This window comes from Sus scrofa, chromosome 2, assembly GCF_000003025.6.
Source record: "Sus scrofa isolate TJ Tabasco breed Duroc chromosome 2, Sscrofa11.1, whole genome shotgun sequence".
Lineage (NCBI taxonomy): Eukaryota > Metazoa > Chordata > Mammalia > Artiodactyla > Suidae > Sus > Sus scrofa.
The window spans coordinates 137,597,298-137,624,220 of record NC_010444.4 but is presented as its reverse complement, the minus strand read 5'-3'; the positions used below and the strand labels follow the sequence as shown (position 1 = coordinate 137,624,220).

Here is a 26,923-nt window from a genome sequence, read left to right as displayed (position 1 = left end):
CTCATTAAGTGTCACTGGAGACACTCAGGCTGGCACGCGAGCTGGAGAAGAGCCTCTGCCAACCAGTGTTCCGACCCTTTCCCAGGACTTAGCCCAGGGCTCGGACCGGACTCGGCGGGCGGCGTCCGGGCGGGGCGCCTGAGGGTAGAGGCCACAAGTCAGGGCCTTGGTGCGCCCCGGGCACCGACCCACCGACGTCCAGGCGGCACAGCGCGGAGGGCTCCCGCGCGCGCAGCCGCGAGCTTGGGGTCAAGGCCGGGGCGCCGGAGTGGCGCGGGAGGGGTGGCCGGACGCGCGGGGACGGGATGGGATGTGACGAGCTGCGCGCTGTGCATTGTGGGAATCCCGGGGCCGCGGCGACTGGTTCCAGTTCACTCGGCAGCGGAGCCGGGCGGAGGGGGCGAGCGCGGGGCGCGCGGGCGGGAAGCGAGGAGGCGGGCGGGCCAGTGAGGAGAGCGGAGAGAAAAGGCGCGAGCGGCCGAGAGGGCACGGGCCGGACACCTTGCTGCTGCCGCCGCCGCCGCCGCTGCGGCCGAGCCTCCCCGTAAGTGCCGCGCGGGCCCCCTCGCCACGCGCCCGGTCCCCGCCGCCCGGGTCCGGCCGCCGCGCTCAGCCGGACGAGGGTGCCCGGGAGCGGCCCGGCCTGGCGCGCACCGGGCGGCGCTCGGGCCGTGGTGCTTGGCGCGGCCCACGCTGGGGCCTCGCGTGCGCACGGCGCCCTCCCAGGCCCTACCCCGGCCGCGCGGGATTCCCTTCGGTTTTGTTCAAAAAGGAAACCCGGAAGCCAACTTCTCTTCGAACGCGTCCTCCTGCCCGCGCCCGGGCGCTTTTGTGGCCTCAGGCAGCCCCGGCCCCTCCCCCAGCGTCCCTTCCCGGGCCGGGAGGGCTGGACTCGAAGCCGGGGAGGCGCCGCGCCCCGGCCGGCCGGCCTGGGCCTGGACGCCGGGGGCTCTTGTGCGCGGAGTTGTACTTGGTGAGGCGCCCGCCCGGGAGTTGCCGGCCCAGGCACAATAAATGGGGCCTGAGCCCCATGTGGCCGTGGTGTAGGCGTCTGGCTGGTATCTGCTGGGAGGGTAGGGTGAGGGGGTTGGGGAGATACTTGCGGGGCTGGAAGCGGGCAGGGGCAGGGGCAAGGGCGGGGAGGGGTTTGTCCGGGGACTGGCTGGAGGGGGGCCTCGGGAACCCCTGCTGCTCTCTGGCTCGTCTCCTGATCAGCCTTTTGTTTGCTTTGTGGTTGGTTGGGAGTTTTTTTTTTTTTTTTTTTTTTTTTTAAGGTAATTCCGGAAGGCTGTAGGCTTCTCGGGTGGAGAAGGCCAGGAGGGAAGAGGCTCACTGAGGGGTGGGGTGGAGCGAGGAGGTGAATACACAGGATGCTGCTGGCCTTGTCACCTGACAACAGGTGTGCGGGCTGGTGCACCCCACCTCCACTCCTGCAGGGAGCACAGATCCCTCAAAGATCTTGTCGGTGGACTCCTTGGAAGGCGTTAGACAAGATGTTAGGGAAAATATTCATGCGTTTGAAAGTCAGAGACTAACAGCAGCCGAGACAAACCTTGAATTCAACAATTAAAATTACCACGGATTCTTTGTAAGACTTTAGTGATCCAATAAAGGCATGTAAGAATAGACAAGTAGAGGGGTACTTCTCGCTCTGTCTTTTTTCTACCTTTGTGGTTTGAGGTTTTATCATTAAAGAGGGGGGAAAGTGCTTTGTTCCAAGGCTTCCTGCTCCAGGGACTGGGAATTTTGAACAGTTTTAGGTTTGAGTAGGAGACTCGTTGTGAATTAGGTGGAACCTACCTACTTCAGGGTGACTAGTCAGCTGTCAGAGGCGCTATTAGCTCTGAAATGGACACCTCATGTGTGCAACTGGCATTAATAGCCCTTGTACACAACTAAGCATAGTTGGCCGGTGGCATCTCAGTCTCGTACAAGAGGCTCCTGGATGAGGATAAGGTGGTTTTCAATTTATTTGTCTTTCTTTTTTCAAAAAATCCTCAAGACTTTAAATTCTTTTTCTATTCAAGTTTTAAGAAGAGCGTGAGAAATCTCTCCAGTCGATTATTGTTGTAATCTCTTGCCGTTGTTAATGCTGATCCCTCAATAAAGGCGTTGAGTAGGAGAGAAGGGGTTAAAGTAAGGGAACATTGTTTGAGGCAAGGCCTTTAGAATGAGGAAGGGATGGCTCACATTTTATTAAACTTTAAGAGGTGTCTGGAACATCACACATGACTCTCTAATACACCACTGTAAGTCACTGGATTGGTCTCTTCCAAATGGGCCAGAGTCAGAGAGTGGTATCGCTCAGTCTGCCGTTGCTTCTGGCCCTGGAGACAGCAGGTCTGGAAGAGCCCTCATCCGTTTCTCACAGAGAGAATTGGAGCACATATCTGTGTTCTGGGACCTGCCTCTGATAGCTTCAGAGTTAATGTTGCCCCAAGCGATTTAAAGGTTTATTTAAATAAACAAAAGCACAGACTGCAAATCCCGACCTGGCAAAACCCAACAAGACTCTGTATGTGGTGTTCATCAGAATTGCAGCATTCTCCAGTTCTCATGTGAGTGGGCCCTTGGATTTGTGTCGGCTTTTTCAGAGCCCCATTCTGGACATGTGGGCTGGGGAGGGGCAGGGGTCAGTGGGGCCCATACCTGTCCTGTGGGTCCTTCTGGCGTTCTGTAGGTGTAGACGTACATAGGGCCCCACCTTCGCTCTTAGGAGTGAGCCCAAGTGGGTCAGCTCTCTATTCCAAAAAGTTGCATGGCTTGTTTGCCTGGATCAAGCTTGCTAGACCAGTGTCTTGCAGTCTTTCAGTAAATATTTCTTGAGGCACTGGGGACAGAACCTGACCAAGAAATGCCCAGTCTTGCCATGTTCCCCCACCTCCCGGGAGGGGAGGCGCCTGGGAGTTGAATCAGTTGCCAGTGGCCAATCATTTGGTTAACATTCCTCCTGTGTAATGGAACCTCCCCCCCCCCACCCCCCCAAAGGACAGGGCTCAGAGTGTCCAGGTCAGGAAGCATGTGGAGCTCCCTGCACCTCCCTGCACCTTGCCCTGTGGAGCTCTTCCGTTCTGACTGTTCCTCAGTTATATCCTTTTATAATAAGCTGGTAATTTAGTAAAGAAAAAGGGAAAAAAAGCCCAGTTCTTTCCCTTGGGAAGCTGACATGAGGAGAAGGCAGGCAGTCCGCCGCTGCAAAGTCAGGGCAGGAGGCCACAGGACCTCCCAGTACAGTTACTTAGCCAGGCCCCTATCAGGCCCGGAAGGGCCAAGTGAGTGTTGGTTGGGCAAAGACGGGCAGGTGGGGACAGGTGTGTGTGTGCAGAGCCTTAGAGCAGTGACAACAGAGGTCATGTGGGAGGACTACCAGAGGCTCGGGAGGACTGGATCCTAAAGGGGAGTCAGGTGAAACGGAGGCCGCACAGACCAAATTGCAGAGGATCCAGATCAGAAACACACCGGCATGGTAAGAGCAGTAATCATGAGCCATTACGGTCTGAGAAGGAGGAAGACACGGTCAGATGTGCTGTGTTCTTATTGGGAGATTAGCCAACAGACACTGAATAGCCACCAGTGCCAAACCTGACCAGGGTCTTGCCCTCCGGAAGCTCACCTTTGCCTCCGATGGCCTTCTGCTGGAGTGGCAGCTCCGGGTTTGGCACGACCTTTAAAAGAAAGAGGAAGTGCGAAGCAGTGGTTCCTCGTGAAGCCAGCAGACAGGGCCTTACTGTTGAAACAGTGCTGGTTCCTCTAGCTTCGCTCCGGAAGCGCACTGCCGAGTGGGTTTGCAGAGGTGAGCATGTAATCCCAGACCGGCTTCCTGCTGACTGGTTCCTGCTGGTCGTGAGAAACACTCGTGTCTGGGTTTCGGTTTTTCCCGCCGCTGAAAACCTCACACCTGAGCGTCATGTCTGCTGGAACAAGATGTGGCGTTTGGGATTTATTTCCTATCTCAGGCTATCCTTTCTCCCTGTTTGCATTCCCTCGCTTCACCGTGGAGAGACTTGAAGTTCCGTAATCATCTAGCTCATTTTACGGTGGCGTGTTTTTATGAATGGGGAGCGATGTTTTTCCTGATCAGCCAGAGTACCAGAGCACATCCCTGCTCTGAACCACTCAGCGTGCAGCTTGTGAACCCCGGCTCTGTGAGTGATAGCCTTGTAGGAGATCCACATCCCTCTGGGGCTGTGGCAGTGTGACACTGTTCATCATTTGGTGCGATAGATAGGGGTAAACGGGAGAGAACGCTGGAAACAGGATGAGTGTCCTGCACTTCAGAATTAAGTGGCTCAGGTTTGCTTTCATGATTGGAGTGACAGACGCATGTGGACATGTGGGCATTTACCCAGCGGAGGGAATGGATGGGCGGTCCTCCCTCTGGAACAGTGACTTGAGCACTGGTTGCTCAGATTCCTGCATCCGTGGGTGCTGGCGATAGGGCGCTCTGCCTAGCAGCCCCCCCAGCAGTTCCAGTCCGTATTTCGCTCAGGATCAATATGCATGCATTCATTGCTTAGGTAAAAAAAGACTTCCTCGTTGACCGTTCCAATGGTTTTGTGAGTGCCTCTGATTGTTGAGTTTTCTGCACTGCAGCTTTAGCAGAGGTCAGTATCTTACAGATATGAGGAAGGTAAGTCATTTCCTTTGGTCTGTATTACTGAGCCCATCTTATGGCAAGAAGAGAGGTTGAGGGAATTCTTTGGTAGCCTAGCAATTAGGGATCCAGCGTTGTCACTGCTGTGGCTCTGGTTTGATTGCTGGCCCAGGAACTTGCACATGCCAGGGCCAGGGGGAAAAAAGAGAGAGAGAGAGGTTGCTGGAGCCATAGAATGGTCAGTGAGTCAGAAGACCTCTGCATGCTATACCTTGGCCGTCAGGGACATTCTGTGGTTCCCTTCCTGGTAATTGCCAGGGTAGCTCCTCAAGCTCCCTGAATTTTGCGGGTCTGGGCTCCCACAGGGATTGACCAGGTATGTGTACAGGAATGGTCCTTAGAGGAGGTCCTGGACTGGGGTCCCACCTGCTACATCTCTGAGTCCTCAGGCCTTTGGAAATGCTGCCCTTGTTTTTATGGAGAGGATCGTTACCTACTGTAACTAATCAGTCACCCCTCAGCTAGCATTCGAGGGCCTCGCAGGAACCAGGCAGCAGGGTAGGTTCTTGGAGATACAGTGGTGAGCAGAGTAGCCTGATCCATCCCATCGAGACAGACCAGGAACTCGGCAGTGCTGGAACTGTGCAGCACGTGCTAAGAGGAGGTGGTTGGCTGTAGAGTGTTTACATAAATTGGATCCAGAGCGGCACTTGGGTTGGAAGGAGGTGCTGGAAACTGCCTTTGCAAAGCACTTTATTTTAGGCTGAGAGAAGCAGTTGAACATAACTCCGGTAGTGGCTCAGCTTCATGATAAGGGATTTCTCACGGGCCTCAGGGGCCTCTGCAGAATTGTCTGCTGAGGAAATTGAGCGCTAATCAGCCTGGTGGAGCCCTCGTTGCTGGAAATAGGGAGAGATGGGCCGGAGGCCAGCGGGGCCTTGAGTGCAAAGCTGGAGTCTGGGAATGGAGCGGCTCGACCCTAGGCTGGGGCTGGGGCCTGCAAGGCACAGCCACTGCCAGAATGCGGAGGAGGGAGCTCCTTGATAGGTCTCCCATCGTTAGAGGATGCATGGGGACTGTAAGTAGGAAGGCCCCAGACTGGGGGGGCACCATGTGCCAAAGGGTGGAAGTGGCAGTGCCGGTGGTTTGCAGCGCACTGAGGAGCCAGTTGGGGTGCCCGTTGGCGAGGAAAGGGCCAGTGTGGTGGGATGGCCCTTTGTCCTCCTCACTTCTGTTGTTCCCCCTCCTTGGTTTCAGGTCCATTTTTTTTTTTAAATTAAAGTAGAGTTGGTTTATAATGTGCCAGTTTTTGCTATACAGCAGAATGACTCAGTTGTGCATATATATACATTATTTTTTATATTCTTTTCCATCATGGTCTATCCCAGGAGACTGGATATAGTTCCCTGTGCTGTGCAGCAGGACCTTACTTATCTGTTCTAAATGTAGTTGTTTACATCCCCTAACCCCAGACACCCCATCCATCTTACTCACAGGGTCCTCACAGCCAGGTTTCTCATTTGTCTTGTGCTTTGAGGACAGATTGCTTTGTTTGGTCACATCTTGATTGTTGAGGTGCAGCGGAGATGGGGGCGGGGGGACTGCTGTGGTCAGAGACCTGCTTCTCACTGGAGCCTGGCTCTTTCTCAGCAGCCCCCTCCACCAGTGTCTCTGGCGAGCTTTGGGTTTCTGCGCTGTCTGTTGTGATGGATTTATAGTTGGAGGAGTTGCAAAGATAAAGACCACAGAGATCCCTTCAGGACCAACCGCAGGATCTGCATTTCCTGGCCTGATAACAGAAAGACAGCCAAGCTCATGTTCAGTAGTGAACAGATGCCGAGGTTGCCTGAAGACCCGTCCCTGTCTTCAAGACATGCGGGGCCCTGTACAGGGCTGAGGGCTTCTGGCTGGCCGAATGGGGTGTCCTCCTGGTTGATGAGTCCAGGAAGGAAGGACACAGCTTTGGCAGTCTGACGAGGTATTACTGCTGTTTCTCCCTTGAGCAAGGTCCATGCCGAGAAGCTGAGTGTATAAGAAAGCACCTTGGCCATCATGAGAGATAGAAGAGGCAAGACGCAGGACATAGGTCAGCGTAGGCTTTGACTGGGCACTCAGACCCTGGCTACAGGGTCAGCTTTCAGGTTGGTGTGTGATGTTTCAGAGACGGAGCGGGAGGCCGTTTCTCAGCCTCTCCGGCAGTTAGGTGCGGGGCCATGAGAACACGCCCGTCCTAGTTGATGGCTCGTGGTCATACGTGGTGTGCCCCGTTCCAGACCCGGCCTCCGGAAGCCCCTCTGGGTTGTCTCCCACGGCCTTTTCCCTTCGGTGGTAAGCCCGAATCGTGCATTGGAGGGTGGGATGGGTCTGGATCCACATATCTTGTGGAGAACACCAGCCACTCGTGGAAACCTCTTTGGACTTTGCACAAGTGAGACATACACCATGGGGACGTCTTTGCTCCAGCAGCTGGCCTTGGGTACGTAGGCTGTCGGTGGTGGAGCCTGACTTGGGAATTTGAGTTATTAACCACAACGTTCAACAGCCACTCCCGTCAGAGCCACTCTCTCCCCTCACGTTGGTGCCCGGCCATTGCTGCCCACGTCCCAGGGGCCTCCGAAGAGCAGGATGGACCTGGCACATCCGTGAGCTGCAAGGTGATTTTCCAAATGATGCTCTTAAAATCAGCACACGTAACTGGATGTCATGAGGCTGCATGGCTTAGGCAGGATTCTCTCGCCGCCGTGGCTGCCGCTTGGGGGTCTCCAGTTACGTAGTTACGGACCTCTAGTGCGGGAAGAACACAAGTAGGAGCGAGGGACTGAATCTGTTCAGCACAGCCCCCTTGGGGAGGGGGATGAAGACTCGGGGTTGCTGTGTCAGAGAGGAACCTGACTCCAGATGGGCTGTGAAGACATTCTATCAGCAGAGTGGCCCTGGGGGTGAAGGACTCTCCTGGGACCGGGCGACCCCGGGAATGAGTTGACTACAGCACCCGGCCTGGAGTAACAGAGTGGAGTTGGGTTGTGGAGGCGGGCACGCAGTACGTGCTGGGCTGTGTGCTGTGGGCACACAGGGCAGGGAGCAATTCCAGCCTCTGGTCAGGACCAAGAAGAGGGGTTGTGTGAGCCTCGGTGCAGCAGGTTGGCAAGGAGACGAAGGGTGTTGCAGTCAGGAGAAACAGCCTGTATGAAAACTTGGACATAGCATCACAGGTCAGGAAGTCACGGGTTGCCTGGGGCATCCGCCTGGGCAGGGCGGCAGGAAGCAGTGCTGCAGAAGTAGTTGAAAGATGCTGTTGGTGGCTGTCACAGGTGGCGAGGAACCAGCAAAGTGGGCAGGGCCCCTCTGGTGTCTGTGGAGAGAGACTGGTGCTGGGAGAACAGGTGAGAAGTAGGGAGAGGGCAAGGAGGAGGGAAGAGGCTTGAGAACTTATAGAAGTGAGCTCGATGGAGCCTGGCCAATGACTGCGAGCTGTGGAGGTGGGCAGGGACGTAGGGACAGGCCGATGCCCGCTTGGTAGCTTGATATGTGATGTTGCCACCGCTGGGGCTGAGGGACCAGAGTTCAAGTGCCTGTGGGACTTACAAGTGCACCCTGCTGCAGACACGCAGAACAGAGCTCCAGGGCTCAGCAGCCAAGTGTGTGCCGGGCTAGGGACCCGGGAGTCGCCAGCATGTCAGCTTAAAGACTCTTGGCTCAAGTCAGAGGGAAGCCCCAGGAGCATTACTTTTAAAGAATAAGCATGTCTGGGACCCCTGAGGTCCCTGAATGCTCATGGCTCCTCTCTGGGACAGGACTTTGTCTGCCTGCCACAGAGGCAGCCCCAGACACACCCAGACTGGTCGGCTTGGAGACACAGCTGGAGTCTCTGCTCCAGTAAGGCCAGGACTGAGCTGCGTTAATCATCGCTGGCCACAGGCCTCTCCTGGTGGAAATGGGAGACATTCAGATCTAAAAGCTCTTTGTCCAAAGGTGTTGGGTTGGTCTAAATGCTTGAATGCTTTTAGCAAACATTTGTGACCTTGTGGAGTGGTGCTCCACGAGGGGGAGAGTCGGGGGCAGCCCTCTGGGACCCTGTACCTCCAGGGGAGAGATGGGCGTGTGTACGTGCCATGCTGTGGGCGAAGCACAGGGGAGCCCAGAGGATGGAGCAGCTGGATGGGAGCCCTCGGGGATGGGTTGGCAGAGGGCAGCAAAGCATGAGATAGAAAGGAGGTCCTAGAAGAGGGGCACGGCCACCACAGAGAAGGGGGTTGGGGGCACTCCCTGTGTTTATGTTTAGACCCCAGAAAGCACAGGTAAAGCTAGGTGGTGTGCCAGGCCGAGATTTTTAGGGTGTCACATGATAGGTGAAGGGTCCTGACTTCATCTTGAGAATTGAGGCAGCTGGGAAATCTTTAAGACCTGGGCCATAGTGTGTTCAGACCTGTGTGTCCAAAGTTAACCCAGCTGCGTGTGGCCTGTGGTGAGAAGACCTTTTTCGGAGATGTTTGGGATCATTTGGTTAAGATGGTGGTGACCTGGATCCAGTTACAGTGGGGGTAGAGAAGAGAGGGCCGCAGAAGAGGGACGTTTTGGGTGGGGATTTGGGGGGAGGGCAGGCAAGGAAAAACTCACCTCCCTCTTCTCTAAGGACAGGCCTGTCTAGCAATCTGCAGGGGTTCCGAGCGCCTCTTTTTCCACCCGGGCCATCCACCGATGTCCCGTGAGCCGTTCTTGCCTCTCGCAGATAAAGGACCGTAAGGTAGAGGTGCGGCTTCCCTCTGCGTGCCTGGGGATCTGCTTCACATCTTCCTTCTGGGGTGGGTGACATAGTTTTCTTTTAGGAAGACTTCAGCAGACTTAGCAGCCCCGGCCTCCAGTGTATGAAAATACAATTATTAAACAAGCGTATAGATCGTAGCTAAGAAGTGCCATTTTCTTTTACATCATGGGGCCTAAAGGCAGGGCACTTAAGAGCAGTCCTGGTCAGGGTAGTGTTTAGATGAAAGTGGCCAATAAAATTGATGTCATGGTATAAAATGTGAAAGCGAAGCCGTTCTCTTTTCAGGGGCGAAGCTCGCCAGCGGAATGCAGAAACCGGGCTCTCGGGGCTCAGCGGCTGCAGGCAGTGGCATCTGCTGGCCGGACCCCTTTCTTCCAGGGGCCAGAGTGCAGGGGAAGGGGGAGGCGTGCTGTCTTCCATGAGTCTGACCTGTGTGCCTCTTGCCCCCACAGTGAGCTTACTGATCCATCTCCAGGGCCACCGCCATGTCCAGCCGGGGTGGGAAGAAGAAGTCCACCAAAACCTCCCGGTCCGCCAAGGCGGGCGTCATCTTCCCCGTGGGCCGGATGCTGCGGTACATCAAGAAAGGCCACCCCAAGTACAGGATTGGAGTGGGGGCGCCGGTGTACATGGCCGCCGTCCTGGAGTACCTGACAGGTGAGTGCGCCTGCGTCACCGCGGACACCTCAGCTTGCCAGGAATTGGTAGGATCTTGTTGGTTTCCTTTGTTTTGAAAATTTCCAAACCCATGGAAGAGTTACCAATACAGCGACATTTTGCCCCAGATTCATCAGTTGTTAACATTTTGCCTCGTTTGCTGTATCTCCCTCCACCCTGTGTGTGGTGTGCACACAAGTGCACATTTATTTTTGGCTATTATCTCTTATATAGTCTGTTTGGAAATTTCCTCAGTTGTCCCAATAATGTCCTTTATGGTTTTGTTCCATTTCTTTCTCAGTCCAGGATTCATTTCAGGATCATACATGCATTTGTCCCTCAGATTTCTTTAGATTTCTTTAATCTAAAGCATTTCTCCACCTTTTTTTTTTTTTTTAAGTCTTTGATGACTTGGACATTTTTGGAGAGCCCAGGTCAGTTGTTTTGCAGAACGCCCTTTAATCTGGATTGGTCTTATGCTTGGGTTCAGGTTAAACGTTTTGATCCGAGAATTCCACAGCGGTGTTGGGTCCTTGTCTGGCGTCATGTCAGGAGGCACCTGCTGTGGGTTTGTCCTGTCACTGGTGATCTTTGCTCTGGTCCTGTGGTTAAAGTGGTGGCTGTGAGTCTTGCACATCCTGGATCACAGTCTTTTATCCAGTGGCTTCGGTATTGCCTGCTGATCTTACTTGGTTCTCTTAGCACTGTGGTGATTATTAAATAGGGTTTCCTTTTATTATTTCTACGTTTTTTGTTTCTTTTTCTTTTCTTTTTTTTCCTTGTCTTTTTACCTTTTCTAGGACCGCTTCCCATGGCTTATGGAGGTTCCCAGGCTAGGGGTCTAAGCGGAGCTGTAGCTGTCAGCCTACGCTAGAGCCACAGCAATGTGGGATCCAAGCCGCATCTGCGACCTACACCATAGCTCACGGCAATGCTGGATCCTTAATCCACTTAGCGAGGCCAGGGATCGAACCTGCAACCTCATGGTTCCTAGTTGGATTCGTTAACCACTGCGCCACCACGGAAACTCTGTTTCTACGTTTATTAGTTGGTATTCTTCTGTTAAGAAGAGCTTTCCTCCTGCCCGTCCTGTTATTTTTGGGACTGTCACTGTTGGTTCATGGATTTTTTAAAAAATTAAGTGGGTCATGCACTCTCCTGTCATTACTCCTTATGATGCTCACATTGTCTCACGTTTGACCTTCAAGCTGGTTTGTCTGTCCTTTTGCCGTCTCTCCGTCAGCTGCTGCTCCATCCCTTTCCTTGTTTTCCGACACAGTGAGATATTCTCATCTCCCCCTGCCCAAGTTTTGGAATCAGCCTTCTCTGCAGGGGAATCTTTGGGACCTTTCCCAGATATTGGTCTTATTGGTGGCTGCATAGCAACTGTGGGAGGCCAAACCCCCCTGCCCCCCGTTCTTAGAGAAGACGAGCCAAGGGCATGGAAAGATTTGCCTCGGGTCACATCTAGCCAGGAAGGACCTGAGAAGGGGCGCACATCCTGCTGTCCTGTTGTAATGCCTTTACCGCTTTTCACTCCGTGCTCAGGGTAGGGGGCAGGCCGGGACAGCTGGCTCTCTGGCAACAAGGAGGAGAGACTCAGCATCACAGGATCCCTCTTCCAAAGGGAAGTGGTCCGGCAGCAGAAGAGCTGAGTCGCTGCTTGTTCTCCCAGGTTCTTTCCGGAAGACCCGGATTTCCCCCACAGAGAACCCAGCCGTGACCCAGGGTTGTAACGTTTTTGTGTCCTGTCGAAAGCGTCCAGGCACCAGAAGTAACTGGGGTTATGGTTTGTGAGGCCTCGACGCATATTTGGAACCTTGACTCTCTGCTGGTCAGAGACTCTTAGAGGAGGCGTGCCCAGAAGCGTGGGCTGGCCTGATTCTCCTCACGCTGCAGATGGGAGACAGAGGCCTGGGATTTCCTTGGCATCACCCGGAAAACCATGTGTGACCCTGCCCGTCAGCCAGGGGCACCAGGGGAGAAGTCATGAGGATGGAGGACATTTTTTAGGTCTGGGCTGGCAGTTTACATGCTGTGTGACCCAGCACGAGTCACTTAACCTCTCAGGACCCCAGTTTCCTTACAGCTCACATGGAGACAACGGTGCCCGCTCCACCAGCTCCAGGCCACTGTGAGAGCAGAAGGGCTTTGTTTGAGCATAATGGGGAAGCTGACGCGATGTGCAAACCCAGCCAGCCGCGGTTTCTGGTTCCCGAGTGTTGCGGTGGTCGTGGCACTGGGGTGACGCCGGGGTGTTCGTGGACACGTTCACGAGGTCAAGTACAGCAACAGTTGCACTTCTTCCCTCAAGCCTCCTCTTTTTAGTTTGCAGGATGTAGGGTGGGGGATGCCGCTGCCCCATCGTGTCTGAAGCAGCTACTTCCTGTGCTGGACGAAAAATCTGTACGTGTGCCTTGTCTGTGGCCAACTGGCTCTGAAACTGAACACAGCAGTTCAGGTCAGCGGGTCTGTTCGTGGCGCCAGGCACCTTGACCCTGCACCCCACCCACCATGCCACCCTCCCCCCCTCCCCCCCGCCGTCTTGGGTGCACTGGTGATCCCAGAGGCCGTGGGAGGGGTCAAGGCAGCCCAGCACTGGAGCTGCACAAGTTGCCTGAGGCAAATCCTTACTCCGCTGGCGTTAGCCGTGTTTACCCCTTTGTGGTGAAGAGTCATCTGTATTTTAAAGCTTTACCAAGTCCTTGCGGCAGAGCTAGAGTTAGTGAATTGGAGCCATTTCCTCTGCTTACACACGGTGCTAAGTCATTGACATGCCTGTTGCCCGGTGCCTGGTCCCGCAGGATGGGCCTTGGGGGACATTCTGAGCCATTAGTGCGAGTGAGCGATCACTGCTCTGGTCACTTGTGTCCTGTCGCCTGATGGGACGGGAGGTGAGCCCTGGGCCATGTCCGAGGAAAGCACTGTCGCGTTGCCCCGTCAGAGCAGGGCTGCACGCCTGCGCCGGCTGCGCCTGGCAGCGATGTGCCTGAGCCCCTTGGGCCGGGATGTGGGAGCACGTGGATAGTGGGAAGTCCTGGGCGTCTGCCTGCGAGAAGTCAAGGGGGACAGGCTTTCTTTCTGCTCTTTGCTTTTGTTTCACTGAAGACGCTATTCCACGTGCTTACCAAGCCCCCGCTTGGTAGGGCCCCGCTTGGTAAGACCCCGCTGTGGTCCGGCCCCTTGCCGGCCTCTGTAGGAGAGCATAGGAATGGTGGGGGCAGAAATGGTCTCTGCTCCATGGAGCTCACGGTAGGTAGCTGGGGAGAAAGAACCAACCAGCCCAGGTGGTTACTGACTCTGCTGAGACACCACAGGGGCCCCGGAGGGCTTCTTTGATGAGGAGACCGTGCCGACCAGCCCTGCGAGGGCTGGTCAAGGGGCTCGTCCAGCCACTCACCTGCATGCCACGCACCTCTTGCTTCTTCCTAGAGCTTGGAGAAGATCTGGGAAGAGGGAGCAGCCAGGGGAGCAGCCCTCACTCAGCTTAGGGCCCAGACATCGTGCTTGAACGCAGGGCATCTGCGGGCAGTACCACCCATTCAGCAGGTCCTCATTGAGAGCTGCAGCGTGTCCAGCATGGGGATACCAGCCAGCGCATGACCTCTCCCCAGCCCAGAGAGCTTGTCCAGAAACAGGCATAGGCAAGAAAAAGGCCGTGATGGTGCAGGACTGCATGTGCTGAGACTGGGTCTTCTCAGAAAATGGTCCCTGGTGGATGCTTGTTAACCGCTTCCCTAGAGCCACCTTGCTTTTCCAGTTGTCACTTGAAGGGCCCTGCAGAGGCCTTGTTTTCTTCCCTCACACGTGGCACACACATTTGCAGGCCTGGTCGTGGGATGACACACGACGTTCTTTTGGAGTGGCTGGGCCAGGCCTCCTCCTGGCAGAAGGCCCCAGGCGGGTGATGAGGAGGGATCCGGACATTCAAGCGCTGCTGAGCTGCAGGGCCCACCTAGGACTAGGCAGCTCTGGAGCGGGGAGCTGACGCCTCCTTGGTGGGCAGTCCTGGGGACCACTTGGGGCCCAGGATGCTCAGTGGAAGTCAGGTGGAGGCAGCAGAACTGGGTAGTAAGAGTGTGGACCTGGTGTCACAGCTGCTGTTTCTTCCTCGTGGCCTTAGACAAGTCACATCTCCAGGCTGCAGTGTTATCATCTGTGAGATGGGGTGCCAGTAACTGTGTGCTAGGGTTATGATGAGGTTGACACGAGAGGCTGCGTGTGAGGGCTTTTCCATGCCTGCAGCAGTGTAGGTGCCCAAATGCTAGCTGTTAACCTCGGGTGAAAGCAGAGCGGGAGTTCCTAGGAACCCTGCTTGGCTGTGAGGTGGTGGGGGTCGCCCCCTTCCCTTAGGGTGGGGATGGGAGCTGTCACTGCCCGTTCATGCCTCTTGTCCTTTCAGTTGGTCACAACCCCCTGGGCCTCACTAGGCACCTACAGAAATGGCTCTTTCAGGCCCACGCCCTCTGGTTTATTCAGACTGCCGTTTGACTCCCCCTAAAGCTTGTATCACCCTCAACACCAAGACGCCATGTTACCAGATGCTTCTGTCTGGTGTCACAGGCAGCTTCGGTCCTGAGCTCCTGGCACATGCGTGAAAACCTTGAAGGTTTTTTTGGTTGGCTAGTGGCTGAGCATGCCGAGGCCCGGGCCTGTGTTGGGCCAGGGCTGAGGTCTGTCCAGCACGAGAACATCTGGACAGGCAGCTGCCCTGCAGACCAGGGGCCGTCAGAGCCCAGATAGACGATCCCCTGTGAAGAACATGCCTTTGGCAGGGAGGGACCACGCACGTACCCCTCCCCAGGGGCTGTTCGAGGCTGGGGAGGACGGGGGAGGGCATGGTGGCCTCGCATCCTGCTCTGAAGCTTGAAACTGGCATCTGTTTCTCCTCTTGGGTGCAGAGCCCAATTGCTGCTGAACTTGAAGGGAAAAGGCAACATCTGGAGTAGGCTTGAGTCTGGCGAGCAGGCAGCTCCTTCCCCACATCTCCGTGCACCTGCTGCCTCTTTATGGAATTCCTCCTGAGGAATGTGGTGCTGTCCTCTGGTCTTCTCAGAGCCCCAGGACCCTGGGGCCTGACTCTCTGCTCCACCCCTTGGCCCTTGACCTTCCAGCCTAGGCAGTGACAGCAGCACGGCCTCTTGGGATTGCTGTGAAGTGTGATACTGTACCTGGTGACTTTAGCCAGCACTCCTAGTAAGCACGCAATCAGTGATGGATAAAAATAGATATTATTGTGGAGGAAACTGAGGTAGTTTCTTTGAGGCATCATCTTTGCCCCCATATTACTCTGGTACTTTTTCCTTAAATGGTATGTAATGGGAACTTGAGTTCAGCTCCGAAAGCCTCTGGGGAGTCTCTGCCCTGTGCCCAGCCCAGCACTGCTTGGTGCTAGAAGATGTAAGAGACGTGAAATAAGGAAAATGTGTTATGGCTTTTGCCCCAGTGGAATATCCATTGATGTTGGGGACACACAAGCCCTCAGCCCAGTAAGGTGGCAGGGCAGGTCTAAGGGACAGGTTCCAAGCACTCAGGCCGTCCGATGTCCCCAAATGAGAGGCGTGTGGAAGAGCAGAGAGCAAGCGCGCTGTGATCCGATGGGTGCAGTGTTGGGGTCAGCCTTGCGCACCTTGTGCTCAGCAGAACCGCAGTGTCTGGTGAAGTTTAAGAGGCAGACCACCAAAACAGGGCTCAGGGGCTGAGGCTGGATTACGGCTAGAGTCCCTTCCCGCTTCTGAGGTGGACAGAGGAATAACTTTGTTGAGTGCCTCAGTAAAGCCACTTGCTTTAGTTTGGGAACCATCGAGCCACAGCTTTTTCCTGCAGGACTTTTCAGAGCCTTTAACATACTCGTGTCTTCCTGAGTCCCCCAGGGAAGGAACTGTGATGGGTAGTGGTTGCCCACCTTTTATCAGAAAGCCTTTCAAGGAGCACCTGTCAACACCCCGCACAAGATAGTGTGGGGATACGTGTGGCTTAGGCCGCGAGAAGCGGCACTGGGGCAGTGCCAAGTGAAGCAGCAAAGCGGAGGCCACCACGAACGGCGCTCTCCGGTCTGGCGCAGGGCGTGGAGGCGGGGGCTTGGCCGGTAACGATGGAGGCCTGGCTCTGCTCTCTGCGTACAGGGCCAACACATTAGAAGGTGCTCCAGCACTCGAGCAGTGAGGCTGTGGCTCGGGAAAGCCGCGGGCTTCTCCGGAGCCAAGCCACTCACACGCTGCCTCAGGAAGCGCGCACCACTCTCCAGGTCCGTGCTCCTCCCTGGAACGCCGGACAGAGCTTCCTGCCCACGGGGCTCACCCGGGAGGGAAGAGCCTTTGGAGCCACTCACCCAACCCCGGAGAGAACAGGCCTGGTTCCTGGCCATCGCATCCAAAAAGGGCTCTGACACCTTTTTCTTTTTTTGGTCCAGAAACCCTGTTTCATAGCTTGATCACACGCCTCATCCTGCCAGCTGGCCTCCTAGGATAGAAGCCTGTTTGCAGAAATCTAACCCCGTTCTCAGAGGATTCCTCCGCAGTGAGGGGTGTGGGAAGCCCTGGCTGCCAGCTCTGCAGGCTGAGTGTTGATGCCTTGGAACCAGTGTAGACCCTCCCGAGGTGGCCGCCGTGAGCGGTCTGAAGTGCACACGCAAGCTCTGGTCTGGCTGCAGTATTAGGTTTCCACCGCTTCCAGGATAAGGCCGTGGCTCGAATCATTTTTTTCTGTCTTCTCTGGATCTGATATATGAAATAATGAAGATGTTTATCCCGGTTTTCGTATCCTTAACCCCCACTTCTTTTCCGGATGCTCAAGCCCTCTCCCTCCTCATCCCCGTCCGTGTTTGACACCTAGGCCTTCCCTCTCCTGCCTCTTCTCAGTGACCAGGACCTCCCTCCGCAGTCCTCTAAAGGCCCCTGGCATCCCCTCGCAGCAGGAGCTCTACCCGAAGCTGCCTGCGGGTATTTCACTAACCACGGTGAAGTTTGCAGGGCCAGCTCCTGGCCTGGGGAACAGACAGGGACCACCTAGGGGACCGTTACGGGCTCACACTGTACAGATGGATGAGGCCCCACCCTTGCGTCCGACGCAGCCTGTCGTAGAACCCCAGGGAAAGGGACGGCTGTGAAACATGCCCTGCCACCTGATTTTCGCTGCTAAGAGGATCGTCTTGTTTGGCTTCTGCTCTGTAGCTCAGGTTGGACGTTGCATATCCCCTTGGGGTGAGTTACTGGCTGCCCTCCACTCCCACCCTGTGTCTTGCAAGTGTCGTATGTGGAGGCCGTCTCTGTCAGCACTAGGTCCTCTTGCACGGATGCTCATTCCAATAAACAGCCATCACCCTGGGCATTTCTGGCCTGGGAAAGAAAGGCCCCGATGAGCTGGGAAGATTAGGGTGGACAGAGCCTGCCTTTGGCTGTGTCACTTCCCTGGCGTCTTTACTGCTTTCCTGTCTGGGACACCCAAGTGTGTCCTGGGCTCATGCAGCTCAAAATAGGGCAGGAAGCGGAGGACAGACCGGCTCTGTGGTGCTCCGAGGCCCTCTGAGTGCCTACGTCTCTTGCTCATTTGTGCGACCACCCTACCGGGGACTGGCGTGACCGGCTGGGACCCAGCTAACTCCTGCCAGGGACTTCATGCTTCCCTTGGGCTCTCAGGACCGCTCAGTGCTCACAGTTCTGCAAAGCCCTTCACCAGCTGGAAGGGAGGACACGATGTTAATGAACCTGAGGGAAGTTGGAAGCACTCAAGTTGAAACTGCAGTGTACTGGGTATCCACTGTGTGCAGACGTATTTGTGTGTGTGTGTGCGTGCGTGTGCGTGCGTGCGCAGACTGTATTTAAATACATGTTCCCCCTTCTAGTTCTGAGGCCTAAATGCCTCTTGTGTGTGCGTGTACATGTATGAGAGTTAGATTTCAGTCTGTTTTTATTAAGATCTGCTGTTGGTCATCTTCACTGATGGCCAGTCGCAGAAAACCTCACTGTGCCTGATCCTTCCGAGCAAATCATGACATGATGAAGGGAGCGTGACACTTGTCAGGCCCCCTCAGCCTCCCAGGAGGAGGGGAGGACTCCGTGGTGGATGCACATTCAGGGGGACCTGGAATAAGCAGCAGTTTAGCACGCCAGGCCGGTGGCCTTTCCCTGTCACCTTGTCAGACGGCCAGCCTGTTAGCAGACCCAGGTGGGTCAGACCTCGGGGCCGAGGCCAGACCCGGAAGCCACCATGGGCTGGCATTTCCCCCCGTGCTTCACTTCCCCACCAAGATGTGGAGATGGCAGCATGGCTTAAGGGTCTGCTTCTCCCAGAGCCCCATAAACCTGCTACAGAGCTCGAAAATGTATTTTTTTCCTGCATCTTCATCCAGTCTTTCTAAAGAGGCCATGAGGTTGTCCAGGAGAGTGTAAATAGGCCCTGGTCCTGCTTCTCAAAACGATGGCCCCATGTCCCCTGCTTTGCCCCAGGGGTTAGACCACATCACTTGGATCAGAAAAAGGAACCTCCTCATTGCTTGCTTTTGCAAATATTTTCGCCTGCTCTGTGACTTACCTTCTTACTCTCAAAATATCTTTCACAGAGCAGAAGCTTTACAATTTTAACCAAGTCCAACGTTCAGTTCTTTCTTTCATGAAGAATTTGGTGTTGTGCCTTTGGTGTCATGTCTAAAAAGTCATCTTTAGGGGAACCTGTTGTGGGGGCAGCAGGTTAAGGATCTGACATTGTCTCTGTGGTGGAGTGGGCTCAGTCCCCAACCTGGAGCAGTGGGTTAAGGATCTGGCATTGCCACAGCTACGGCGTCGCTTGCAGCTGTGGCTTGGATTCTCTCTCTAGCCCAAGAACTTCATACGCCACGGGTATAGCCAAAAAATTAAAAAAAAAAAGTCGTCACCAAATTCAACATCATCTGGGTTTTCTCTGTTATTTCTAGGAATTTTATGGTTTGGAGTTTTACATTTAGGTCTTCGATCCATTTTGTGTTAATTTTTGTGAAGGGTGTTAGGTCTGTGTTTAGATTCACTTTTTTTGCATGTGAATTTCAGTTGTTCCAGCACCATTTGTTGAAACCTTCTCTGCTGCATTGCCTAGGAAACCTCAGTGGTCAAGGAGTCTCACTGTTGTTTCAAGATTTCTCTTTGAAGGATGATATGCAACTTTCATTTCTGCTTTTGGAGTCTGCACATGCATAGGCAAGTTCCTTGTCAGGGGTTCTGTTTTTGCTTGGGCCAGTGGAAGAGCACAAAGCACTACAAAACCTGATTCTGAATTTAGGCAAGGAAAAATGTGTGTCCAAAATTGTGTGTGTGTGTCTGTTATCTCAGACCTTCCATCTGGGCTCATTTTACTTCTTTTTTTTTTTTTTTTTGGTCTTTTTAGGGCCACACCCTTGGCATTATGGAGGTTCCCAGGCTAGGGGTTGAATCAGAGCTATAGCTGCTGACCTACACCAGAGCCGCAGCAATGCCAGATCTGAGCTGCTTCTGCGACCTCCGCCACAGCTCACGGCAACGCCAGATCCTTAACCCACTGAGTGAGGCCAGGGATCGAGCCCGCAAACTCATGGTTCCTAGTCGGATTCCTTTCTACTGTGCCACAATGGGAACTCCTTATTTTACTTTTGATTGAAGTATATCCTTTAGAATTTCATTTAGTTGAGGTCTTTTGGTGATAAACTTTCTGAGGCTCTGATTGTCAACGTGTCTTTAACTCAGAGTTTTGAGATGTTATTTCTTCAGTGTCTCTTTTCTAGTTTCTCCTTAGGGAACACAAATTAAACATATGTTAGTGTTTTACTCTATGTTTGATGTTTATTCATCTCACTTATATTTTTCATATCTGTCTTTCTGGATTACTCTCTGGATAATTACTTCTTTTTTTTTTTTTTTTGTTTTTTTTGTCTTTTGTTGTTGTTGCCATTTCTTGGGCCGCTCCCGCGGCATATGGAGGTTCCCAGGCTAGGGGTTGAATTGGAGCTATAGCCACCAGCCTACGCCAGAACCACAGCAACGTGGGATCCGAGCCGCGTCTGCAACCTACACCACAGCTCACGGCAACGCCGGATCGTTAACCCACCGAGCAAGGCCAGGGACCGAACCTGCAACCTCATGGTTCCTAGTCGGATTCGTTAACCACTGCGCCACGACGGGAACTCCTGGATAATTACTTCTGATCTGTCTTATGGAACTATCTCCCAGTTAGCTAATTTTCTCTTCAGCTGTATCTCATCTGCTACTCAATTCAGTCACTGAATTTTTTTTTTGCCTTTTTTTTTTAAGGGCTACACTCGTGGCATATGGAGGTTCCCAGGCTAGGGGTGGAATCGGAGCTACAGCTGCTGCTTACACCACAGCCAGAGCAACTCGGGGTTTGAGCAACCTACACCACAGCTCACGGCAGTGCCGGATCCCTGACCCACTGAGTGAGGAGGTCAGGGATGGAAACCGCATCCTCATGGATACTAGTCGGATTCACTTCTATTGCGCCACAGTGGGATCTCCTGGCACTGAGTTGTTAATTTCAGTTTTGATGTTTTTTTATTTCTAGAAGTTCTGTGTGTTTCTTTTTTGGTGAATCTGGTCATTCTTTATAATCTCTTGTTTTCTCTTCCTATTCAAAATTTTCTTTAAATATATGTTGTACTTAGTTCTTGTGTATTTACCTGAATAACTTATTTCCCTCCAACTGTATAAGGAATAATTGACAAGTAAAATTATATATATTTAAAGTGTACAATGTGATGACTTAATATATATGACGTGATGACCCAGTTTATCTGAATGATTCTAATATCTGATTTTCTTGGATTTTGAGCTGTTGTTGCAAAAGCCGCCTTCTCTCCAAGGCTGCAAAGAAATTCCCTCTTGCTCTTGCTTAGTAGTTTTATGGTTTAATTTTTTACATTTTTACTCTGACCCATTTGGAATTTTTCCTGATATATAGTGTGGGAGAGGGATCAGCTTAATTTTGTTCCAGATGGTACCCATTTATCTCAACACAATTAATTGAATATTCCGTCTTTTCCCTGGTGATCTGAGATGCTACGTTTACCATACATGACATTTCTAGGTATAATTGGGGCTACTTCTGGACTTTCTTTTCTGTTTCACTGGTCTGTCTAGTTATATACTTTTTAATATATTTCTCCTATCTGGCAGATCTTTCATTATCTTTATTTTTGCAGAAATTATTTTCTTTAATAAGTCATTTGTACCGATGATAAAATTCACACGTTCCCAAAGGACATACAGTGAGACGTGCATTTCTCTCCCAGCTCTTCTGCACACCCAGTTCTCCCCCCAGGAAATAATCAGTGTTATGGTTTCTTTTCTGTGTTTCTAAAGGTAATCTTCTCCCTTTTCATTTCAAAATAAGGGGTCTAGAAAGTATAATGCCAAAAAAGACTGGCTCACAATAGTGGGTGCTTATGATATGGAAAGACTGACATTTACCTCTCACATGCCCTGGCGCCCCTGGTGCCCTCAGCCAACTTTGAGTCCTGACTTGAGACTGAAGGTTGGCCTGTCTGGATCCTGGGCCATCGTGGGGCTGCTTTCCCCTGGGATGACTGCTTTGTAGTTCGCACTGCCCGCCACGGCCCCTGGGTGTTTGTCTAATTCTCGAAACCAGGCCAGTGCCTTGGAGAACATCCCTGCACTTCGATCCTGCATCACCACCTGAATGCTGCAGTGCTTGTTCTCTTGTTTAGTGATTCATCTTCAATGACCTCTTTGCAAAAGAGTTACCAAGCTCTCATCGGGCGCGAGGTGCCGAGCTGGGTGTCGGAAGGCTAAAGCATCATGGTTGATTTCAGCAGACTTGTATTGAGTGCCTCTGATGGGCCAGCCATCCCAGGGGACAGAGCAGTGACTCCGGGGCTGGGACCGTGCCTTCCCCACCCCTGCTTCGTCACTGTGTTGAAGGGTAAGAAGACCAGTTAGAGGAAGGAGGAATTTCTGGAGGAGGCAGTGTTGGGAATGGCAGATGCCGCTAGGAAACCGGTGAGGATGAGAGCTGGATTTTTAGTGATGCACGAAGAGCATCGTGGATCCGACCTGTCTGAGGAGAGGCAGTGGCAGGGCAGTTGCTGGCGGCTAACAGGAAGGCATTGGGAATGTTTCAAGAGCTGATCTCTCTCTCCTGCCCCAGAAGGGTGTCTCAGCTATTCTGTGAAAAGCAGAACAAGTCAGGAGCTGCCCACCTGATTAAAGGAGCAGCCGCCCAGGAGGGGTGTGGGGGCTCCCGGCCCCTCTGAGGATGACCATCAGGAGTGGCTTTAAAAGAGCTGCTCACGGCGAGGAAGAGGAAGTAAGAATGCCACAAGCATCTCTTCTCCCAGTATCTTCCCGTTAAAATATCAGCAACTACTAAAACATATTTATAGCCCTCTTACTTTCTTTCCCTGCCGGAGGGCTTCTGTGTCTAGTCAACCCAGAATAAAATACCGTGAAAGCAAAAAGCCACTCCTCAGAACTGTAAATACGTTCTAGCAAGAAGACAAACGCAAAGGGTCCTAGCCACAGTCAGGCTCCCTCCATCTCCCTGCCTGTCTCCTCCCACCGCCCCCTCCAGGTCTGGTTGCTGGGAAGATGACACAAACGCTGCTGCTTCGGCCAGGCTGCCCGGCCTTCAGCTCCGACCCTGGCTCCCCCTGACCCCCGCCCGATCTTGCTTCCCTCAGCTTCCACCAACCCCCTTCCTTTTTAGACAGGTGCCCTCCATCTAGTGGCCAGAAAGCATGTGTTCCCTGGTACTTCAGGAGGCCTGGAAGGTCTCCAGGGGACATGTGTCGAACGGGCTTGATAGAGGACACTTTTTAATGCCCCCCTTACAGAGGGAGGCTCCTTCTCCGCCAGAGCTCGCATTTCTTGCCCACAGAACTTCGAGAACCCTGTGGAAACCCAGGGCCTCTGGAAAAGACTAACCTGTTGGCTTCCCTTGCTGTCAATACCCTGATGGATGATCCCTGTAGTAACTGGTAACTGAGGTCTAGGCTTTGGTTATCGTTTCTCTGTGGTCTCCGTTCATCTGGATATTGACTTCTGTAAGTCAGTATCTGCTGTGCATTCTGAAAGTGAAGGTCCTTCCCTTGAGTAGCGTTTTCTTTGCCCTCCCCTTTCTGCCCCAGGCAGGCCCTGGCACTCTCCCAGATTACGGTTGTGGTGTTTCAGAGTCTGAGTTTGGGGGCAAGGAGGGCAGTGCTTTGAATGCAGGCGGAGGCAGGGCCGTTGAAGCAGTGGAGCACCTGCCATCCTGGAGCGTTTGCTGTGTGTCAGGCACTGGCCGAGCGCTTGACAGCCTGCAAGCACTGACTCCTCAAACCAGCTACTTTGCTTAGGAGGAGCCAGGGCCTCGGGGTGTTTAAATGACTTCTCCAAGGTCACTCAGTGCAGCTCTTCACCTCTAGTGGAGCATTTCCTGGAGGCTCTCACTGGAACTGAACCTTAGCGGTTAAAAGGAGAGCCGTCCACTTGGCATCTCCTCTGCCTCCTGTGGACATCTCATGGGGGGCGTATACCCGGTCCAAGGCCCGCGTCTCTGCTCCACGGAGCCGCAGGCTGGCTCAGAAGGCAGATGTGACTCCGGAGAGGGGTGGGCCGTCCCGTACAGGGCACATGGCCCGGGCGTGCTGTGGCAGGAGACAGCCCCGCGGCCTGGCGCACGCGAGGAGGACGGGCTCCTGCAGGATGGGCCTGGACGGCTGCACAGCCTCTGACAGGGAGGAGGGGAATCGAGGGCTGTAGGAAGGAGCTGAATGGGCAGAGAGGGGTGACGGTCATTAGAGTGACATGTGCTGGCCTGTAGGGAAGGGGTTGTCCGGTCAGTGGGGGAGATGTTGGCTGTAGCAGCCACAGGACCCTGAGGTCCTGGGGGAGAAGCGTGCAGGTGGCCAGAGGAGGCCTGAGGACCGCCAGGAGGAGAGGGGAGGGTGGAGCCCAGTCGGGCGTGGAGAGGGCACAAGCAGTCAGTGGCACTGAGGCGGGGCCCGATGCCCCTTCGTGACCCTTTTCGTGAGGGGAGGTGGAATCCTGGGTGACAGAGCTTAGGCAAATCCCCAGACAAGTGCCCTCAGCGTGGGAATCTACTTGGGCTCACAGGGCGGGGCCGGGCTGTTAAAGGTGACCCCCGGAGTGACAGCACCTCTGGGGAGCTTCCGTGTTGTGATGCACTCATACTGCTCTAGAGACAGCCAGTCCTGAAGGAACCTAGAAAGGCTTCATGTGCTCAGATCTTTGTCTCCGGAGGCAGGTTGAAGCAGGCTGGGACAGATGTCAAGGCAGGAGGGTGCTTAGGCTACCCAATTGCCAAGGCCAGTGGGATGGCTTATAGCGTAGTTGCCTCTTCTCATTTATGCTGTGTATCGATAAATTGTGCACAGGATACACTCCAACAGCGTCCTCGGGTAGAGCGAAATGTCTCCCCAGAATCTGGCTGCCGAAGCCACTCCCAGGAGGCAAAGCTGTGCCACATCTCCAAGAATATATGTGACAGCAGGATAGCAAGACACCAGGCGCTGCCTTTGTCCCCACGGAGGGCCGCCCACCAAAGCACTGCTCCGCTCCGGGCTCCCCCCGACCCCCGAAAAGGCCGTCTGGGACCTGGCACCCCGTCAGGGCTCTTTAAACAGGTTTCCTCTTTACACTCTTCAGATCATCGCGTTTCAGCAGACCTCGCGGATTGTTCACCCCTTCCTGAGATGAATTAAGAACAAATGGCTGTGATTTTCCATATCAGAGCAAACTTACATGTTTACCATTTCCTTGTAAATTAGAGTCCTTGAAAGCCCGTGAATGGCGGCGGGGTTGGGGTGTGTGTGTGGGGGGGTTAGAGCGGGTCTCTCTGGCCTTCCCCAGGCACCCGGCCTTCCGCCCGCCGACCTCCTGGGGCCCTGACTTGGGCCGCCCCTGCAGCTGGCTCTGGTCCTGCCCCTGCCTCTCTGCACCCTGCTGAGTCGGACAAAAGCCCCAGACCCCACCCCAAGGCAGAGGCTGCCTGTGGGGCCGCTCTGGGTGCTGGATAATATCAAGACAGGTCTGGCAGCTCCGAGGTTAAGCAGGTTCAAGTGCATTTTTCAAACACATGTAAACTGTTAAGCGTAACAGCAAAGGGGAACCGACCAGGGGAGAAAAGACCAGGTTTTCCGTATTGCTTCCCCTCTTGGCTCTCACGCACATCCGTCCGTGTAGCCACTATAGATGGAGGAAGCGGAGGAGAGGAAAGTGTAGTTTTCTCCCCCTGGCATCAGCCTGCTAGACTCTTTTGAGAGATAAAGTATATGGTTGCAGCCTCTGTAACTGCAGCTTACCTTTACCGAGCGTTCTAAGCACGTCACTTGGTAACTCGTTCATCCTCTCGCGCCAGAGGACAGGTGCCTCAGTTACCATCCCCGTTACAGAGCGGGAAGGGAAGGGGAGGCTCAGCTGGGCTGGCCCGGCCTCACAGCCAAGTGCGCGCGAGCCGGGATGTGCCCCCGGCCTAATCCTGCCGCCCTCTGGGGCTGTGCCCTCCGCGGGAAAAGGACCCAGCAGGTGAGCTTACCTGGAACCACTAGAGATTCGGGGAAGGAAGTGGAGAGCTTTCCCGAAGGGCTGGGTAGTCGCGCAGCGGGCTGGGTGGGCAGGTTCGATGAAGGTGAGGTTTGCCAGGAATCATAAGCTCTTTTTTGTTAATGTGTATGAGGCAGAATTACTGGTTTTTTATTTTGAAATATGAAAAACAATTAGCGGACTTGGGCAGCTCATATTAAGCTGCATTCCTGTCTTCCTGAGAGACTTTGGGAGCAGACGAGAAACGGGAGGCTGCCTCCTGGACCCCTAACTCATGGGCCCTGAGGAGGGGTCTGTCATCTGGGCTTAACAGCGATGGATGAGTTTGTGTTGGACTTGGAACATGTGCAGCAAAGCAACAGAAGGTCTCATTCTTAAAAAATACCTTGCCTTCTGCAGCGAAAGTATCAGCTTCAGTTGCTGCTGTAGGTTTTATTTTCTCCGTGAAAGCCCTGGTTCCCTGGGGCCCTGGGGACAGGCGGCCTGGAGGGCTTTGCTGTGGCCCGCAGGCGAGGCCCCCGGGGCTCCGGGCAGAAGGCCCCGTGGGCTTCAGACCCTGTCTCTCATCTCCCATCGTCCCTAAAGGTGGGCTGCGGGCTGGCGGGCTCGGGGCTCCCGGGGGAGTTGCAGGCAACCGTGGTGCCGTGAGGACGCCGGAAACGCTTAGCAGCCACTCCGATTGGGGTCGACGGGGGTCAGGCCGTCCAGGGCGGTGTGAAGCCTGCTGAACTCAGGGCACTGCCCGTGGCAGCCTGATGAATGGGAAGAAGTACAGTAAACAGACTCCCCGTCATGGTGCCGGCTTTGTAGCAAATTATCTGTTTTCTCCTTGGGCTGACGTGAACATTTGCTCTTCTTTGATTTCTGCGTGTTGTTTTCAGTATTTCTTTTGTGAGAAGAGACGCTTCAAACGATTCCGTTGAAGCCTCGACTCTTTTCCTCCGCGAGGCTCGTGTTGAGCGTTTGGCGCCGTCTCCACACGTCACCTGTAAGCTGTTAGGAGGCTCCTTCTACAAACCGTGACTTCATCTCCCTAAAGGAAGAGAGACGGAATGCTTCAGCACACCAGATAGGGTTCGGTCCCAGACGTTTGGGGGGAAAAAAAAAAAAAAGACTCTAAGCCTTTGGTCTCTGGGTGAACTTGGAAAGCAGGCCTGGCCGAGGTCTTCCCGTTCCGACAGCTGGGCCGACGCGGAGAAGGCTGCCAAGGAACGCCGGTGTTCAAGGCTGTGGGAATTGCATCGAGCGGCCTTCCGACGACCGACCGTGTGCGTGAGGCGGGGGAACCTGGGGCCCAGGGCTGCCTCTGCCGCGTTTGCTGCCCCGAGAGAATCAGGTCGTGTCGCTGGGGCCGGGCCCCCGCAGGCGATGGCCCCAGCGGCT

At 54.2% G+C, this 26,923-nt stretch overlaps 1 protein-coding gene and 1 long non-coding RNA gene across 11 annotated transcripts in view; both read left to right on the top strand.

The window, feature by feature from the left end:
- The window catches only part of H2AFY (H2A histone family, member Y), an 88,759-nt gene continuing 62,170 nt past the window's right edge, over positions 335 to 26,923 (top strand). For 3 of the 10 annotated variants that reach the window (XM_021078354.1, XM_021078365.1, XM_021078328.1), the window contains exons 1-2: positions 335 to 544; positions 9,812 to 10,016. In XM_021078354.1, coding sequence (XP_020934013.1) covers positions 9,845 to 10,016 — 172 coding nt within the window. In that variant the 5' untranslated portion in view covers positions 335 to 544; positions 9,812 to 9,844. 10 annotated transcript variants of the gene reach the window in all.
- On the top strand, positions 20,378 to 26,652 carry LOC110259487. The gene is made up of 2 exons (XR_002341919.1): positions 20,378 to 25,522; positions 26,422 to 26,652. It is a non-coding gene; the product is annotated as an uncharacterized LOC110259487 (long non-coding RNA).